The sequence below is a fragment of the Amaranthus tricolor genome, chromosome 8 (genome assembly GCF_026212465.1).
Source record: "Amaranthus tricolor cultivar Red isolate AtriRed21 chromosome 8, ASM2621246v1, whole genome shotgun sequence".
NCBI classification, from domain to species: Eukaryota; Viridiplantae; Streptophyta; class Magnoliopsida; order Caryophyllales; family Amaranthaceae; genus Amaranthus; species Amaranthus tricolor.
Window position 1 is genome coordinate 27,590,663 of NC_080054.1, and position 15,465 is coordinate 27,606,127.

Genomic DNA, 15,465 nt, shown 5'->3' on the forward strand with positions numbered 1-15,465 from the left:
ATTTTTTCAGATTGAAATCACGTAGCTGAAGCTAGTTCGGAAACGTTCTACGGGTCATCTAATCCTTTAGATAGTGCATCAAACCGAACTTCAACAATGAAACTGAATTTTTTGGTCAGTTGAAGTTGGTTTGGAAACGTTCTATGGATCTAATAACCCTTTAGAAGGTGCATCAAACCAAATTTGGGTCCGACTTTATGATAATACGTCATGACAATTACTCAACCGGGTCTTCGATGATTCGGATGTAGCATAACTCGGCTACTTTCAATACTTAGACAATTTTGCCAAATTATTGGAGGCCCTTGGGGGGGGGTCCGAGTTTTTAATATTTCGGACAAATTGATGATACGGCAAAAGACAAAACTTGTATAATAACCTTAGACAAGAGAATCCGGCTATTCGATGGTACAGAATGACTCATCGCATCCGAATCGCTTATGATATATAGCTTATTAATTAGACGGTCACATAGCTGGAGTTGACAAAAAATGGTGAAATTATAGAGCTGGATATAATATATCACATAATTAGACGGTCACACACGAGTGGGAACCTTCTTTTCCTCATATCAAAATGATCTTCAAATCAAATCTTCATCATTAACAAATAATTTTCGAATCCCCAAAAATAATGGGTGCCGAGAAAAATTCAGGAAATATTCACATACGGCACAGTAAAGATAAGATGATGGTCCTTTAGTCCGAAATCACTTAGTTTAAGCTAGTTTGGAAACGTTCTATGGGTCATCTAATCCTTTAGAATGTGCATCAAACCGAACTTCAACATTAGGAATGAAATTTTTAGTCGATTGAAGTTGGTTTGGAAACGTTCTACGGATCTAATAACCCTTTAGAAGGTGCATCAAACTGAACTCAACATTTGATGATTCATGTTCATTGATGGTGAAGAAATGTATTCATATTAAGGATGATTTTTTTATACCGAAACCACTTGAAGAATGGTCAAAAATAAATACTTAATGATTTGACCCTCAATTTTCAACTTGAGGGCGACTAATAAGTTATCAAGGTATTAATTTGTACTTGATATGATTAATACGAGTTACAGATAACATAAAGTATAAATGACCGCCCAAATCATAAGAGGACCAATACCTCATAAGTGATTCCAATTAATAAGCTTGGTCCAAAATAATAACCAATTTTACCGTAATGAAAATAACTTATTATTAACCTTCATCCTAACCGCAACACAAGAATTATACCAACTAACTTTATTTAAAAGAAATTAAATAAGCTTTCATACCTGCGGAGAAAGCACATAAGTATTGATAAACATATGAGGTTTGGCGGAAAAACCAATGGAAATTATGATCCTTTGACCAATAGAAATAACTAGGAGTAGCAGCTTGTGAAATTATAAAAATTCTTAAGACTTAAATATCATGATTCATCAATCATCATATAAAAGACATACATTAACCCACAAACTTTGGCCATTGAACTTGAGAGCATACTGACGGTGCATCACACCAATTATTAAGGCATTATAACTAATATGGTGGTTGCGATTTTTTTGTAAGTTATTTGGGAAAAGCCACGACTTTATGTTTCTCTCCCCACGACTAAAAATTCAGGTAGTTTCAGAAGAAAATGCCATTGATGAAGAAGGTTGTGGTGACTCGTCATGAAACCAACAGTAATCTTAAATATTGTAATCTTCCCCGCAAAAATCAAAGGAATTATTTTAAGCAATTAATTCCAACATGTTAACTCTTTGGGGCTACATACATTATTCATGACCAGTAGATATTTAATTTTGCTTCCTTCTGTTAGCTTTTAATCGTTTATCCGTTCCGACAGCTACATTTGATTCTACTACATATGAACTCGTAAGTTGATCCTATTTTTCTCAGGGTAGACATGACTTTTATGTTTGAAATCCCCACAGACGGCGCCAAACTGTTTCAGTCATGAAACGAGGAAGTACAAAAGACATTTAAATACCTGGATAAAAGGTGTGGTCGGGGATAACTGTCAGTATACTGAAAATGTTTATGATCCTTCCGCTGATGAGACCTCAAATCCTGCAATACAACGTTAGCCTTGTCCGGGGGGTGATTTCCCGGAAAACCCCTCCGACGCTCAAGTCAGATCGGGAGACAGAAAGTAATGAATATATGATAATGAATGAATACAAGATTAACGGATTGTAGGATGAGTTCAGATCAATTGAAGGAATATTTGGTTCAGTATAGATTGTACGTAGGAGGGTGAATATTATTGTGGTGTAACGATAGCAATATAAAAGCTTAGTTCGGTGCAAATGATGTACGCGACATGTATTTATAATGGTAGAATGGAGGTTAAATGGTGAATAAATGTGGGAATCATGGGGATGATGGGTGAGTGATAGATTATGGTGAGTAATGGGTAGTTATTTTAAGAAGTTATTGGACCGAGTTGGGTGGTTAGGGTTTGACTAAATAAATTATGGGTTTATTTATTTGACCCCATAACAATAATAATAATAATTAATTAAAATATTACATAAATTATTAAGTAAAGAAAAAATGGCTGGAAGAGGTCGTGGAAATGGGAATGCATCAAGAGGAAGAGACTCACTTGTTGTAGGACAAGTGATTGGAGATGTGTTAGATCCTTTTGTTAGGTCGGTTCATCTAAGAATTACGTATGATAGTAGGGATGTTATCAATGCTTGTGAGTTTAGACCGTCTCAAATTGTTCAACGACCAAGGATTGAGATTCTTGGTAGTAATCCTATCGCTCTCTATACATTGGTATGTTGGGTTTTTATTTTTTTTTTTGAATTACATGGGATTGGTAGTAGGCCGAGGGAAGGGGATGACTATGCATAGAAAGTTATGAGCATGTTTAGCACGTTTGACTGTATAAGGCCTCGAAAAATGAGGAGCCTCAATATTAAAATAATTACTTAGTGTATAATTTTTAAAATTGTAAGGGACTTTATTGAAAATGTCAATATTTGGTCCGCCCTAAGTCTAGGTGATATTTAATTTCTTCTTGAGACCTTGCCTGAGAAAGATTGCATTTACTCTAATTGAGACGAGATCTGATTCTCGATAATTCTTCATTTTAGAAAATCATGTAATTTTATAGCGTTGACAAAGACAATCGATCACTACATAATTATTATATTTTTATATTAAGTTGCATATTATTGGGTTTTACCGTTTAGTTTGTGTCAAAATATAAACTTTAGAAGTCATTTGTTGATGACAGTTGATCATTTAGTAATTACTAAGGAAAATTGATGGATTGTTCAAATTCATAATAATAGAAAAAATACAAAAAAAATAAATTAAATTAAAAAAACCATTGATTTGATGTTTATTTGAGTTTTGTATTATGAAGGTGATGGTGGATCCTGATGCTCCAAGCCCAGGCAATGCCACTGAAAGAGAATACTTGCATTGGTATGCTCTTATTTTATTTAGATTTTATTTGTTTGTTACTAGTTGTTGTGGAGGACGTGTAAATTAAAAGATATAATAACAATTTTTAATTGCCTTTTTTTTTATATGTTTTCAAAAATTTGAGGTCTATAGAAACATATTATAAATTAATATTTAAGACTCTTATTTTTAGAGGATATGGGCAATCAGCTACCTGTATATGTTCAAAACCTCCTATAATTTCTATACTGTATAATAGTATTGTTAACTTAAAAAGATATTTTAAAATATCATTCCTAATCAAATTTAACCATATATATAATAGAAAAGCCAACTTCTGATGATCAAAGCTGAGGAAAGATAACAAAATGTGTGTGGATCAATTTTTAGGTCTCGTTTATGGCTACCCTTATCCAGCTACCCTTCTGATCATAGCTAAGGAAATTGCAGCGAAATAAACATAAAAAAACCTAAAAATAGAAAATCTAAAAATATAGTTGCACGTATTTTAGAATCATGTTCTAAATAAATTTGAATAATTTTTTATTTATTATAGACATATATCACAGTGAGATATTTTAATTGGGTTGGTCTAATGTATATTTATTGTCTTAAACTGATCACTGATAACCTTTAAGTGAGCATGCACTTATATTTTTAAAGTGATGATTTTTTATAGTTTTAAAGTTATCACTAATAACCTAAAAGTGATTACTTACAATTCAAAGCGAAGCACTTAGTGAAATGGACTTAGCTTACTTATATAAACTCATCTTACAGTAAAATAGTCTCATATAAGATGAGCTAAAAGTATGCATTATTGTATCCTTCTCAAAGCCCTAATCATATCTTTCATGTATGAGATATAGATGATGACGTATTTATTTATATATTAATCTTCAGGTTGGTGACCAACATACCAGCAAACGGAGGCATTGTTTATGGTGTGTGATCACTGCTATCAAATAAGTCCTGTTTTTCTGATAATTATACACCACTTTGGACACTATAAAGCATGCATGTCGTTACGTAGTTTCAAAAAATGAATTTATGATATACGTTTATTTCAGGAGTAGTAAAAGATAAAATTACAAAGAACAAATTCAAAGTTTGTGAAAATTAATAATAAGTTTATATATATATATATATATATATATATATATATATATATATATATATATATATATATATATATATATATATATATATATATATATATATATATATATATATATATATATATATATATATGGGATTAAATAAAAAGGATTTTAAAATAAGAAGAATGAGAAAGATTTTTGTTTGATTTTGTTTTGTTACTATATATATAAAAAGAATACTATGTTATAAATTAAGAACATTTTTAAAATTATTTCATAGTTACTTTTCTGTGTAACATAGTTACTTTTACAATTATATGTTTTTGGCTCAATCGTGACCATAGAGTTTTTTTATTTTTGTGAAATTAAGGGTGTAGAGTTCTTCTTACCCTTCTTTTTTTCAACCCCTTCTCATTGGATCCCTCAACTAATCTTAGATAATTAAGGTTTTGAGTTTGATTATCACTTAGTTTTTCTGTTTTTTCAGCCTACTATGTAACTAAAAAAAATATTCTTATTGTATTTTAGTGTATAAATAATTATTTAAATTTTTATAATTTTCAGAAAAATCTAAAAAATATTTCTATAATAACGGGGATGGCACATGCCTGTGATTCAAGCTGTGTAGAATAATTAGTCCAATAATGGGGTAAACCAAAATTTATTATTTACATGATCTAAAGCATCATGATTTTTGTATTTATTTCTACCGATAATATCCCAATGACATGTTTTATTTTATTTTGACACGATGAAAGACGAATATTTTGATTAAATTAATTATTATCTTATATAATTAAAGTTTAAATTTCTTGTGCATCTATTTGAAAGTGCTTCTATTATTCATGAGAATGATCCAACTTTAGAATACAATACTTTTTATGTGATCTATTTTGTTTATCAAAGTTTTTTGTGGTTGATTCTACTTATTTATTTTATTTATAGGCATTTAATTTATCTTTTCTATGTAGTTACGTCTCTTTATCTTTCTCTAGCCGGGAGATTTCTTTGGCCGCGCTCTCCTTTATGGGTATGAGTTGCCGCGTCTTTCCCTCCCCAGACCCTGTCCATACTTTTTCTATGAGCGGGATACACCGGGTAGGATGATGATGATGACGATTATAAACTCTCATCTGTCTATATCATAAAAAAATATTACGTGAAATCTTGACGAATTCATCTCAATATATATTTTTAAAATATCAATTTTTATAATATTTCAAAGTAATTATTAAAATTATTTAACTTTTATGTATGCATTGAAATATGAAAAAATAAATAAATAAATAAATGAGAAGAATAAATGAAACAATGAGAGTAAAAAAATAACTATTGATTTAATTATAACCAACTTTTGGTCTATGTAAGTTTTTTTCTTGGGGCTCACCGAATTTAAATTAGGTGTTTTTAAAATTTAAAATAGGTGCTTTAATTAATTTAAGGAAAGTTATCAATGGTATCCCTGAGTTTTAACACTTTATCAATGGTGCTCTTAAGTTTTTTTTATTATCAATGGTATCCCTGAGTTTTAACGATCGTAACTTTTTTTGACTTTTTTCGCCAAAATCTTCCAAAACCTTTAACTTTTTTTATTTTCTTTTATTTTTCAATTTAAAACATAAAAGAAAAAGAAAAAAGTTAATGGTTTTGAACGCTTTTGGATGGAAAAAGTTAAAAAGACTACGGTTATAAAAAGCTCAATAATACAAGAGCATTGATAATAAAAAAATATAAAGGTACCATTAATAAAGTGTCAAAACTCAAAGTCAAGGGTACCATTAATAATTTCTCTAAATTTTATTAGAAAATTTAGTCCAATTCAGGACTATCTTATAGTGGCACTATCTTAAATCTTGATTTCAATTTTATAATTTAGTTTGTATGATATTAGGGCAAGAAATAGTGCCATATGAAGGGCCAAGACCATCAGTGGGAGTACATAGGCTTGTATTTGTAGTATTTCAACAAATGGAGATGCTGGCAATAAGTGCACCAGGATGGCGTCAAAATTTCTTCACTAGAGAATTTGCAGAATTGTACAATCTTGGTCTTCCTGCTGCTACCATGTACTTCACTTGTCAAAGAGAAGGTGGCTATAGAGGAAGAAGATCACAATAAACCCTATCTCTTTTACGAGATAAAGTCTTGACATAGACTTAGTTCACATTAATTTACTCCACACCAGTACTACTCCACTAATATACATTTCTTACCTGTCACTTGGCTAGCCTATGACATATAAAAGTTAATATCTACTATTTTAGTGTATGATAAGTACACCTAAGAATTTCTATGTCTTTTACTATTACCAAACAATAACTTGCCCTTTAATTACATGCAATATTTCAATTGTCTAATATCAAGGATCATTAAGGGCTCAAAATGAAGGCCCGGCCCATTAAACACCCCTAATCATCACCATTAATAATAATATACTCCTATGTTTTATTTTAATAAGGCAATATTTATTACTTTCAATTGTATGATCAATGTCTCTAATTGTACTCATTTATGTTATTACTTTCCATTTTTGGAAATAAAAAGGGGAGTAAAGCTACATTGCTTTGCTTTTATTATTGCTAATTCTATTTTCTGATTTTCTTTACATTAAATCAGTTTATTTAGCAAAAATACGATTATTTCAGTGAAAAATCACTTGCACAAAGAAGAAAAAAAATTTTATTAGTTTATTGAGCTTTCGTTCAATATAAGTAAGTTTGACTATATATACAAATAACCTTTTAAGCAAACCATTTTGACAAGTCTTATTAAAGCTAGAATACCGAGCCTAAAATGTTATAAGGTATTTTATGAGCAACTTTGGCAAGACATTATACCAAGATCCATGATAGGGAAAATTTCAATAACCACAAGCGCACGGTTGACGTGTAGTTGTGGGTCGAACACAAGGAAACGAGTTAATTAAATTATTTGTTTTATGACTACAAGACACGGATCAAGAAAATAATATGGTTAGGGAAATTAATACTACGATTCAAGAACTAAAACTAAAACAATAACTAATATGAAGATAAAAATGATGCAACAAACTCTAAGGTGTCGGGCATCACCTAGTACTAACATGGGAGTCAATCACTCTCACGATTGTATGAAACTGAGTTATTAGCATAACTAAATGTGATCTAATTAACCTCGAGCTTCCGTTCTATTGATTAATATCGGTTTAAGACCTTACTAGTGTTAATCCTCAAGTTTTATTGGCTAAACTAGTAGGAATTAAACTTAAATATATCTCAAACATAAATTAATCATAATCTCAAACTTCCGTTTCATTGAAAAGGTTAATGAAGATATTTAAACTGAGATTCATTAAGCATAGATTTAATTATAGACTCAAATTCACACAATCAATCAATAAAATATCATCCCATACTTCGAATTAGGATTTATGCCCTAACCCTAGAGAGGAAAACTACTCTCTAGACATAACGATGAAGAACATGTAGTAAATGATAAATAAAACCTTAATTAAAGCACTAGACATAAAGATGATGAATAATTTCAATGCACAAAGATAAAACTTACTAACGGGAAGAACGTAAATATAAATTGCAATGAAATCGAAAATGTAACAATGGAGTTCCACCAAAGAAGCTCTCAAAAGGGAGAACAACAATAAAGAAAACTGAAAATTAAACTAAAGAAAACTACCCTAATGATCCTCCCAATAATAATAATAACCGCCACTATTTATAATGGTTCAAAAATTAATCGTCAGAAGCTTGTCAATGGCAAACGCCGACTCAGCGGTCAAGGACCTCAGCAGAAAGCCGAGTCGGCTTTTAATGAAGCAAAACAATGATTTTTCCAGAACATACCGCCGAGTCGGCGGTCACTTTTCTTCCACAGAAGCCGATTCGACGTTTTGTGCTAAAAAATCGCAGCAAATTCAAACAGTCACCAGTTCTTTCTCGATTGTCAGAATTGGACATATATACCGTTGGAAAGCTCTTGAAGTCTAGTTTCCAATACCGCAAACGTTGCATTAATGCGATCTTTCTATCAAAAGTTATGACCAAAAGAGTGAGCATGTATCAAATTTCACTTTAAAACTTTTGCATTTTAAACACTTTTCAACTCTTTTGCCTATCTTCATTGTAAAACATCTTCAAACAAGAAATAATCTTCTTAGTAAACCCCGTCATCATTAAAACTAGACCTGATCAAACACCGGGCCGGGCTAGGTGGAAAAAAACAAGCCATTGATGAGGGTCGGGTCGTGTCGGAGTGCGGGCCTAAAAGTTCCTGCCCAAACCCCGTCATGTATATGTTTGTTTAGAAAATTAGGTTTGAGATTGTTAGTGGAAAGGACAAAGATATTAGATTGTCAATATTATTATTTATACATAATTAAAAACACAAATTACAAATAATTGAAATAAACAAATACAATTGTTACATATTATACATAATTTAAAACACAAATTACAAATAATTGAAATAAACAAATACAATTGTTACATATTTTGGTACCGAAACCCTCACTTTTTCGGGCCGGCGAGCCAAACACCAATCCCAAACCCGTCCCAACCACTTATTTTCTGCCCAAATCCTCACTTTTTCGGGTCGGGCCGCCCATGATCAGGTCTAATTAAAACCATAAGAATTATGCTTAAAAACGATCAAAATCATTCAAAATCAACATGAATAACCAAAATAGGTAAAGTAGCATAACTCTTTAAAATATGCATGTACAAAATTACTAACAATAATAATCATTAAGGGATATAAAATAATATAATTAAGTGCAAATAATTGCACTTATCAATCCAACTTGTTTAAGCAAAAAGTGAGCAAAAGTTTGAGGATTGGTGATGGAGTTCTTTTTGGATCATAAAATTGTTTGAATGAATATTTCTAAGGTAGAGATCTTGATAGATGATATACTTCATTTGGGTAGAAACTATTACTATCTTTGGAATGCTACCCAACTCACAAAAATTAAAAAATTAAGTTAATAAAGGGTGTGCATAGAATATGGAATTTACTAAATATGTATGATGGACAAAAAGGTAACACATCACCTACACTTTTGGTGTAAAGTGTTTTATTCTTGGCTAACGTACCCACACAATATATTAGAAAGTCAAATAAAATAAAGTCTTCTCATCTCATTACTGGTGGACTTGTGGTGTAAAGACACTTCATGATCCATTTTAAAGATTTTCTAATTTTATCTTATCCCTAAACTTTTTGATTTATTATATATTTTATTTTTGCATTACGTTCAATTATAGATAAGTCTATTTTTATTCAATCATTAACACAAACTTATTTTTTAAAATTTTTACTAGTAATCAGAAATATTCCAAATTAAGAAATCGAAAAAGTGGATCAAACGCGACAGTTTTCGAAATTTCAATTCTCTTTAATTTTTTTTCAATTTTTACTAGTAATAAGAATAATCAAAATGACTCGTCTTAAAATCAACCACATCATCAGCAATTTAAATAGGCATTAAGAGATTATATTGTTGTAAAAGTAGCTATTATATATCATCATTATCATTATATCTGGTGTATTATGCTTAATTGCTCATATTAAAAAGTACGATATACATGAAAATTATAATTATACAACTACTTAATTTAAAAGCCAATATTTATAGTCATACAATAAAATTTTGATTATTCTTAAGATTTGAGCCAGCAATATTTTTAAGTGTAGAAACGATTATATTAGAGTAATATGTTTAAAGTGTATAAAATATTCTGAGGCTTCAAATAAAAGATTAAGCTAATTATATCAAGAAATCAACTCAATTAAAAGTTTAAGTTGATGGTTGAGGCCGCAGAATATGTTATATAAATACTCTTACACGCCACCTCACACAAGAGCCCTTTGGGCACAAGGCCTTTAAATATTCCACTTTAAATGAAGGGTAATTGAAATTCGAACCTGTGACCTATTGTTACACTGGCTTTTGATACCATGTCAATAAACCAATTCAACCAAAAATTTAAACTGATGGTTGAAGCCCTATAATATATTATATACTCTAACAGTAATATCATTAAAAATAACATAAAACTTCTTCAAAATTAATATTTAATCACAAATTAATAAATTCCTGAAATAACATTAATTAAAATAATATATTGAAGTTTGTTAAAATTGTATTTTATAATTTATATTTGATTTAGAGTCGTCGGCTTTTAAACTAAACCATTTATAGAATTACTGCAAGTTAGTCTCAAACTCTCAAGTAAGATTCCATTTTTGTGTATATCATCAAAAGGAGAAATTAAATCGAAAGAGAAGTTTGTAGATCCAATAACAAACGTTACATTATACAACCTCCATTTTATTTAATTCATTGTTTATATTATGTTTAAAAAATTTCATATAAGAGATAAATTTAAATATGGGTTTTCATTGATATATATAAAAGTTTAAATATATTTTTATGAAATATTGTTAGGTTTATCTCGTTGTATTAAATTTTAATACATATTTTATTATAATTTTTTAAAAATGTATTTATTAATATTATGACTCAAGTTATGTTTGGAAAATGGGCGAAAAGCAAATTTAACAAACACATAGAGAGTACCATGGGCATGTAGGTATGTTTTTGATGAATTTCGATTTTTAAAAATATTTTTTCTACTTTCATTTTTCAATTTGACAAGATTTAAAATGAAATATAATAGTTTGAAGTCGAGTTTTCTATCCTTTGTAAATATTTTTCTTCTAAAATTAGAAAGAAAATTTATGTTTTATTGAACTCATTTCAATTATTTCTATTTTTTGAATAGCTTCATTAAACAGTTAAATTATACATTTATGTTTAAAATTAATAAAAAAAACTAATTTTACGAGGGGATCAAAAAGCAAAGTTATCATATAGGACAACATCCAATTGTCAAAAATCTTGAGTAACATGGAATATATAAGGAGTTGAGAAAAGACCATTGCATAGCCTCTCCACAAGGAATAAATATAGAACTCTAAGAAGAATCATGTCTACGCTATTCGCATTTTTTTTTTTACGTATGGCTTTTTATGCAACTACTAATATCCTTAATTCCACTACAAATATCCTTCCACCATTTTAAAGAATCTTGATTGTCAAAGAACCAACTCAACCAAAAGCTTAAGCTTATGGTTGAAGCCCCAGGATATGTTATATACTCTAACACGCCCCCTCACACGAGAGCCCTTTGGGCTAGAAGTGTGGATGCAACACATGTTCTCCTCATACATGGTGCTCAATATTCCACTTTGAATGAGGGGTGGTTGAGATTCGAACCCGTGACCTTTTATCACATTGGCTTCTGATACCATGTCAAAGAACCAACTCAACCAAAAGCTTAAGCTTATGGTTGAAGCCCCAGGATATGTTATATACTCTAACATTGATAAAAAGTTTTGGAAACCTAAAAAATGGCATAAAACTATTGGTACTCATAAAGCACACGTGTTATAAAGTTGGCCATATTTTGTGCCGCTCAATTGTAACGTTTTATTTTATATGTTTGAAAAATAGTATTTATCCAAAGTAATCGTATATTCATGGATGTCATCATAAAAATATGTATGTAAATACAAGTATAAAATGATCGCATGTTATTATATTCATACCATGTAATCATACTTTCTCCTTATTCGGAGTATTATATTAACAATTTTTGTATCATTTTGAATTTTACAAACTTCTCAAATGTATCGAAGTACGATGAGATCATCTATACATTTATACTCTTAAATCGATTATATATAATATTAAAATGAATAATTATAACCTTAAAGTAATCGCTTGCGGTTTACTTTTTATAATTTTAATAGTGATCAATTACAATTCAAAGTGATTACTTTTTATATTCTTAATATTATGATCACATAAAACTTTAAAGTAATAGAGTTACTCTCATTAAAGATCGTCTCTCGATGAGACGACCTCAAAACAAAGAGCTCATATGATAATAATTTGTATTGACATCACTATTTAACTTATATATGGAGTGCGTCTCTCAGTGAGACCACCTCATCAATAATTTGTGAAAGTAATAACTTATAATCTTAAAGTTGTCAATTAGAAAAACGAGCTGATTGTATGTGTCTATCTGTGATACCCCGAATTAAGCTTTAAAAAGGATTGATAGACTACCCATATCAACAAGGTACAGCTTATTTTCAAGGGAGCCTATGTGCTAAGAACTTCACAATTAAGCATCTTGGTGGGGAGCAATCTTTAAATGGGAGACCTCCTAGAAAGTTTTCATGGGTGCACATGAGTGAGACCAAAGAGCGCTAAAAAAACTTATATTGGTATGTGGGGTAAGTCTACAGTCTCCATGGGTGATCACAGGCGATCCGATGGGCTTTTGTATTTTAATGGAAAATTCCACATGATAGCATCTAGTTTTCATGAAACGTCAGTGGTAATACTTTTGTAAGATTTTTACACATGGTAGCATCCAATTTATGCACTATCCAACTGCCGTAGCATCTTCCATTAAATTCTTATTAATTTCTGTTTAATTCATCATTTTGTAAGATTTTTTCACATGGTAGCATCAATTTTTGCTGTCAAATGTTTAATTCACCATGTTAACAATTAATTCATCGATTTATTTATGAACGCCTTTAAATGTTATAACAATTATATTTTCATTTAAATTATTGGCGTTATAAAGTTCAAAAAGTGTGTTACAAACACTAATAAATAATTCAAAAGGGTCATTTTATAAGCTCAAAAAATACATTTCATAAGTTCAAAATGCATTCCAAGCACTAATACATATCTACTTAATTGTTATAACATTTAAGGGCGTTGATAAATTAATCGATGAATTAAACGTTAAAATGATGAATTAAACATTTGAGAGCAAAAACTGGATGCTACCAAGTGGAAAAATATTACAAAATGATGAATTAAATGGAAATTAACAAGAATTTAACGAAAAATGCTACGACATTTAGATAGTGCATAAACTTGATGCTACCATGTGGAAAAATCTTTAAAAAGTCCTACCAATGACGTTTCATAAAAACTGAATGCTACCATGTGAAATTTCCCTATTTTAATTCGACCATCCATACTAATTTGTAATGTAGATAGTATGATGTAAGAATTGATTAAATATAGCAAAAATGAGTCAAATTTAATAGTCAATATAGAAAAAAAAAACATATGATAACAATGAAGTTCGGAAAAATACTAGTGCAAGCACTTCTTTATAATTTCTTTATAGGATAATAACAAGGTTTTAACTTTATAAAAATCATAGAAAATTCTGTTTAAAAAACAGTTTAAGATTAAAGAAACTAAATTCAAAAATAAAAAATTATATCCCAATTCCCTCGTCTCGAACATTTTTAGAAAGCTTGTGCAAGAAAATGTGTTGTATTAACATATGGATCTTAATCAAAAAACGGAGTGGGACCAGACTATTAATGGAGATATGTGTGCTGTGCTCTCTCCCGTGGCAATTGGTAGTTGTGACAAGTTACGAGTATCGAAAGCCCCGGAGAATAATGAACCCGCATCTTGAGTATGGGTGCATCCGGTATGTGATTCCCTATTTATATGTGAACCATATCAAAAGTATGATCATCATCACTGATTTTCTTACAATAATGTTATAATATAATATCAAAAGTGCTTGTGGTTTAATGAATAAAGTATCTGTAGATGGAATAGAAAGTTTGGTCATATGTATCAATTGGAGGGTTTTTTGACTGCAAACATCTCTCTTTACTCCCTCTTTGGGAGAACGGGTATGATTTGTCCGCATCATTCAGGAAAAAGAAAACCCTCATCGGATTTTGTCTTATGCGAGATACTAAGAGTGTCCTTTACCTTTAATGTTACAATATAATATAAATTTAATTATATAATTTCAATAGATTATTACTTATAGTATAAAAGATATGAAAATAGTTAAGTGAATAATAAAAATGTGTAGATGAGACAAAGAAAATAATAGAGATTTTGAATGTGATTCAAGAGAGAAAATTTAGTTTTAATTTTTGGTCTGACTGTTAACCACATTTTAAAGGGTAATGACAAGGTGAACAACATGGAAAAATGTTTTAGTACTTAAATGAGATAGTCATGTGAGTTATGAGACTAAATTTAAAGACTAATAATTACTGAAAAAAAACGTGTAATTTGAGTTGCGCAATCTCAATTTTGATTGTTGGAACTCTTCCTTTTGTAATTAAATTAGTAATTTTGAGTTTTATGACTATCACATTCTCAATAATTTTTATTAGTTATAATAGTAATTTTGGATTGTATACTATCACAATACTCACCTTGGATTTTAGAGGGATGCTAAACAACTAAAGTGAGGGTTTAATATCCACTTTTACATCTAAATGATATCTTAAACACATCTAAATAACGTGTTAAACATTAAACAAATAAAATAAGCATTTTAAGTTACAACAAATTTTTTAAGAGACCATGAGCTTTTTTTTAATTATTTGTGATCACTTTAAAACTATAATTAGTCATTTTAAGATTATAAGTTATCACTTTAAAAATAAGGTAATCACTTTAAGGTTATAATTTATCATTTTACAATTATAAGTAACCACTTTAAGGTTATAAATGACACTTTGAGATTACTATTGATCATTTTAAGATTGCAAGTGATCAATAAGCTTATAAGTAAGTTGTATAAGATTATAAAGTCGTCACCTTAAAAATGTAATTGATGACTTTAAGTTTATAATTAATTAATTCAAAATGCAAGTGATCATTTTGACGTTATAAGTGATCACTTTAAGGCTTCAAGTGTATATTGGGCCAGCCCAATAAAAATATTCTCATCGTGAGACCATCTTATATGAAAATGACTGAAAAATAAATTTTTTAAATAATTTTGTTGGACAATTTAACCTAACTGAAAACACAATTTCTTAAATGCGACTCTCACGGTGAGACGATTTCTATTGGGCTAGCCCATATATGTTTATTGGGTAAAGTGATCT

The 15,465-nt window shown here is 29.8% G+C and overlaps 1 protein-coding gene across 1 annotated transcript; it reads left to right on the forward strand.

Moving 5' to 3' along the window:
* The first annotated feature begins 2,536 nt into the window (after positions 1-2,536).
* LOC130821748 (protein RICE FLOWERING LOCUS T 1-like) lies at positions 2,537-6,618 on the forward strand. Its single transcript, XM_057687531.1, has 4 exons — positions 2,537-2,764; positions 3,360-3,421; positions 4,304-4,344; positions 6,392-6,618. The coding sequence occupies exons 1-4, from the start codon at positions 2,537-2,539 to the stop codon at positions 6,616-6,618; spliced, it is 558 nt and encodes a 185-aa protein (XP_057543514.1).
* The last annotated feature ends 8,847 nt before the right edge of the window (positions 6,619-15,465 follow it).

Bases quoted from the DNA above. Each gene is read 5' to 3' on its own strand.
- LOC130821748 (XM_057687531.1), top strand. From the start codon at position 2,537: ATGGCTGGAAGAGGTCGTGGAAATGGGAATGCATCAAGAGGAAGAGAC. The intron at 2,765-3,359 runs GTATGTTGGGTT...TGTATTATGAAG, and splicing joins CTATCGCTCTCTATACATTG to GTGATGGTGGATCCTGATGC. The intron at 4,345-6,391 runs GTGTGTGATCAC...GTATGATATTAG, and splicing joins AAACGGAGGCATTGTTTATG to GGCAAGAAATAGTGCCATAT.